The 4,972-nt window shown below is 42.6% G+C and overlaps 1 protein-coding gene across 1 annotated transcript; it reads right to left on the bottom strand.

Annotated features, from left to right (window-relative positions):
• Positions 1-2,645: 2,645 nt before the first annotated feature.
• Positions 2,646-3,521, bottom strand: LOC104439643 (stemmadenine O-acetyltransferase). The gene has a single exon (XM_010052674.1). The coding sequence runs from the start codon at positions 3,519-3,521 to the stop codon at positions 2,646-2,648; it is 876 nt and encodes a 291-aa protein (XP_010050976.1).
• Positions 3,522-4,972: the final 1,451 nt, after the last annotated feature.

Genomic DNA, 4,972 nt, shown 5'->3' on the forward strand with positions numbered 1-4,972 from the left:
TTGCTTAGAAACTCATCCAGGAAATAAAAAATAAAAAATAAAAAAGAACCTATTCTCGAATGGAAATTAATTTCTGAAATGGGGATAGTTCTCATTCGCGCTCTAAAAGGCCCAAGCGACGGAGGCCATTGCCAGCCTTCCTTTGATTTTTCCCCTGAATTAGCTATACATATTGCATTACAGTGAATTGCTTGAAAAATTGGGGCTGAGATTTGTGTTGTTGCTTTTATCCACTGCTGTACGGAGTTTTATAACCCTATGCAATTTTGGAATTAGTCAATATTCGTGTTAGATGTTTGATCCTCAACGTCTGTTAGTACATAATTATGTGGCAAAAGAATTTAAAACAAGTTTTAATAGGAAAATGTTAGATGTACATAGATATCTTACCAAAAATTACCTATAGTGACATTGCAAGTTACAATTGGGTATTAAAATAAATGAAAATCACGCATGAATCATTCGCTTCTAGATATAATGGATTTTATCAACGCAGTACCCTTAAGATGTTATTTAAGGTTGGATTAATGCGCTTAAAATATATTGATTTCATATTTAATTCTTCTTAGGGTGTTTGAACTTTTTATTTACTCATTCTGAATATTTGACTTGACAAAAATGCCTTTAGACAATTTTTTTTTTTAATTATATGCCCCAGTGCACATTACATATTGTATTTCTCCATTTTAATAACGTTTTCCAAAGTGAATTGCCAATAGATATAAGAGAAAATTTCAAATAAGAACCCAAAGTGCTATCATTTTCTTAAAAGATGACCTGAAGTGAAATTTGTCTCAAATAATGACACAAAGTGCCATCATTTTCTCAAAAGAGAACCTCAAATGACTCAAAGAAAGACTCAGAGTAGTCATTTAGTCTCAAAGAAGAACCTCACTCGCCGGCCGATGAATAGATGCATCTCTGATGTATATTCCGATGGCCTGATTACGGTATTTTTGTCTTCTTTTTTTTTTTTTTTTCATTTTTCGTTGCCCTGTTCATCGTCTTCTTCGTCCCCCATTCACTTCTTCTTGCCCAGATCAAGAACATCAAACTTGGGGAAAGGCCAACGAGTGCCAGCTATTGGTAAGGGCTGGCAAGGGCTCAACACCCATCACCGGTAGTTAGCGAGGGCTCGACGCCTATCACTGACAGCGGGCGAGGGCCATCGAGCCCTCGTTGGCCATGGGGGAGGGGGGTCGACCAAATGAAGGCCCTACAAGAAGGTCCTTGATGGCAAAAGCGGTAGCTGAAGAAGTTGTCGATTTGGAAGCGGTGGTGGGAGGAAGGGATGAAGAAAGCGACGTGGGCATCCCAGTCGTAGTCCTAGTAGAAGACGAGGTTGTCGGTGGAGCGGCAGGCGGAGGTGGGGGAGGTCGCCCCTCACAGCCATTAGCGAGGTCACCCCTCGCCGGCCTTGGGCGAGGGCTCGCCCACCTCACCGGCCATCGGCGAGGGCCTACAAGCCCTCGCCCGCAGCCAACAAAGGCTTGACGGCCCTCGCTGGCCGCAGCCGAGGCCACCCTCGTCAAAATCTAGTGAGGGTTGGCCTGCAAGCCCTTGCTCAACGGCCGACAAGGGCTTGGTGGCCCTCACCTACTACCAGTGATGGGCGTCCAACCCTCGCCGGCCCTTCCCAAGTCCGATGTTCTTGAGAAGAAGACGAACAAGGGACAGATAATATGATGAACAGTGTTACCATTGACCTAAAATAATAATAATAATAATAATAATAAAGAACAAGACAACTGAAAAAAAAAAATGGACAATAATACCCTGATCAGGCTATCGGAATATGCATCAAAGATGCATCTATTCACCGGCCGGCAAATGAGGTCATTCTTTGAGACTAAATGATAACTTTGGGTCCTTATTTAAGACGGACTCCACTCCAGGTCCTCTTTTGAGAAAATGAAGGCACTTTGGGTTCTTATTTGAGACAAACTTCACTTCAAGTCATCTTTTGAGAAAAGAATGGCACTTTGGGTCCTTATTTGAAATTTTCCCTAGATATAATTACAAAATCAAAGCAAATGGATATCAAAATCAATGCCCGTCAGGTTTGAATCACACGTGTGATAATAGACCAACCATTAAACCAGTTTACGACGTCTAACTAAGGGGACGAACATATGAGACCCTGAATCAAGCAAACAAACAACAAACGATCTCTTTCATTGTGGTGTCGTGCGTCTAGTCAAGGGCTCTGCGCAATGAACTGCAGCAACTCATCATTGCGCTCGAACTCGATCATGTCATGCTCGGCCAGGGTGATCCATGCTTCGATCCCATCCCCACATTTAGTTCCCATCAAAATGACCACATTTTTCATGGGAACACTGGTGGTGCACACCCAAGCAGGCCTTCCCCAGCCAAAATCTGCCTCGTAGAACGGGAACCTCGCCCAGCTGCTGAACCTGTAGAGCTCGATCTCTCCCGCAGACGCTGCCGCCAGCCTCCGTGCTGCCGTGAGGTTCTCGCAGGCCTTGGCCAATCCATTCTCGCCTCGAAGCGCACTCAAATATTCACTGTCAATTGCCCTTATTGATTTCCTGATAATTCCTGCAAAGTCCTGCAATTCAGCTTCCTTGTTTGGTTCCATGAGTGGTGCCACAACGGACTGCCACAGATTGCCCAAGGCATTCTCAGGCAATGGTTGGGGCCTTATCCTGCTTCTGATGTTCACCACGTGTCACTGCTGATGATGGGGGATACTTCTTGGTCCAGTCTGGCCTCTTCCTCGCAGCCTCCACAGCAGATTTCCATATGAGGGCAGTCACGGCCTCAACGCGTGTAGGGGCAGTACTGCCAAACCTGGCCCTGAGACGGCCCAAGCTCTCGCCATCGAAACGAAACATCTTGGTCAAAAGCTTCTCTCTGCTGATGACCCCAGATGGCATTTGGAAGTTTATGTCCTTTGGTGGGAATATCTCAGATGCTTTCAAGAAGGGAGTCTTGAGGTTGGCTTCGCCGTCGATACCATTTACGGCAATTTCAGACCATGCAGCGAGGAAAGCTGAGACTGATGCACCATCGGCAATCTTGTGAGAGATACAAATGCCGATCGCGATACCACCACAGTTGAAGAAAGTAAATTGGACCCCTACAATGACTTGTTCCTCAATGTTGGGAATGACTCTGTATGGAGAGAATGGAAGGAATTTCTGGAGCTGATTGATGTCAGGGTTTGACAGGACTTCAGACAACTCGAAGTGAGCTTTCGCCTCCAAATAAAGCGCGCCATCATCGCTGCAATCGATGGCAGCATTGCCTTTCACCCTTCCACCTAGAGGGTAGAAGAGGGAAAGTGCCTGCGAGAGCGAAGTTTTCAAGTTTCCTGTCACCGAGGCAGAGTCCAGCGCTGCCTTGTCATCGGGAGCTGAGTAGAACAGGATGGCTGGAACGTAAAACGGAGGAGCCAGCTGGTCAAGGAGGCAGAACTTGAACTCCCTGTGGTGAGATGGAGTTGGAGAGGAAGGCTTGATGCTTTCTGCGGAAACAGCCTCAACTTTCATGGCCATGTTTTGTTGGAAATTGAGAGATTTGAAAGTTTGTCCTTTTAAGTTTCTTTCTGGAGAAAGATGTGTTTTCTTTGTGCTTTTGAATCGCAAGATTTTGTAGTTTATATAGATTAAAGAGAGGAGAAATTTGAAATTTTTTGGGTCATAGGCTCATCAATGAAGGCTAAACAAGAAGTATATGCTGGTCTTTGGCGGTAGCTCACGTTTTGAAGGATTAAGCAGGTATCACGTAACACTAACGCCCAATGTGAAGAATCTATCGAGTTTCTCTGTTTGATATTATGCCTTCATATATAATATAATTATAAACTTAATCCCTAGCTAAAACGAAGGACAAATTTAACCTCACAATGCTTCAAACATATTGGGTCATATTCTTTTTATTGGAGCTAAGCACCATATATATTTTCTCTTTTTGATGTTACGATGATATGATAATTGTGATAAGCTATTAACACCAGAGTTTACATTTCCAATCTATCAAGAGAAAGGCCGTCCATGCCGGGATTAGTGAATTTATAGAGAATTGTTGGCTTGTAGCTCGATCATCACTAAGTGTGTTGAATAGGAATTGAACATGAATCCTCATACTATTTGAGATATCTAGTAGGCAATTTAATTTGGGTATAAGGATCTCTAGGTAAATTTTTCTTATATACTCCATAATAAATAATGACACATTAATCACCACTTATGTCATGATCGAAAGCAACCTCGAATTTATTTTCACTAAATTTGGACTATTCACAATTATTTAATATGTCTCAAACATTTGGAGCATTTTGTCATTCTAGCGTCGTTACATGGGCAAAAAAGGGACAAAGCCTAGGGTCTCTGAATCCAAGGGAAAAGAATTCTATGGTAGATAATAACAAGAAGTTGAATTAATTTAATGAGGAAAACAAGTGGAAATATTGCTTTGACACCAAGACTGTCTATTAGAGGACAAATTATAATAGTTCAGTTTGATTCGTGGAATGTCTATTAGAGGACAAATTAGTTGAACGTCCATGGTGGTGGTCGCAAGATACTCATGTAAATAAGTGTTGGGCTTCACCATCTGTTGGGTTTTGGATCATACTGAGCCTAGAATATATTAATTGCAATTTTAGTTAAATTCTAAGGAATAATTAATGAGAAATTAAATTGTGGTCGGCAAAGTTTGGAAGAGCTTAAGCGAAGCGCAAGTGCCATCTTGCTAAAGGGTACTCTGCACCTGCTTAACAATCCATTATACTCTCTTATGGTTCATCTCGAAAGGGTTGCCACAGCTTGGCGACTAAGTCGTTTGTTCGTGATGTTTATTTGCAACACTTCAATTATTTTCCTTCCTTTTATCAACCCGTGCCTCGGAGTCTTTGAATTTGCCCAGATAGATCCATTTTGCAAAGCCATTTTCCAGAAATTAAACGCATTGGTCCTCATGAGATATAGGCCCATTTTTCAAAATA

The sequence above is a fragment of the Eucalyptus grandis genome, chromosome 3, assembly GCF_016545825.1.
Source record: "Eucalyptus grandis isolate ANBG69807.140 chromosome 3, ASM1654582v1, whole genome shotgun sequence".
In the NCBI taxonomy this organism is placed as follows: Eukaryota; Viridiplantae; Streptophyta; class Magnoliopsida; order Myrtales; family Myrtaceae; genus Eucalyptus; species Eucalyptus grandis.

Excerpts from the sequence above, each read along its gene's own strand:
- LOC104439643 (XM_010052674.1), bottom strand. The coding sequence starts at position 3,521 with ATGGCCATGAAAGTTGAGGCTGTTTCCGCAGAAAGCATCAAGCCTTCC.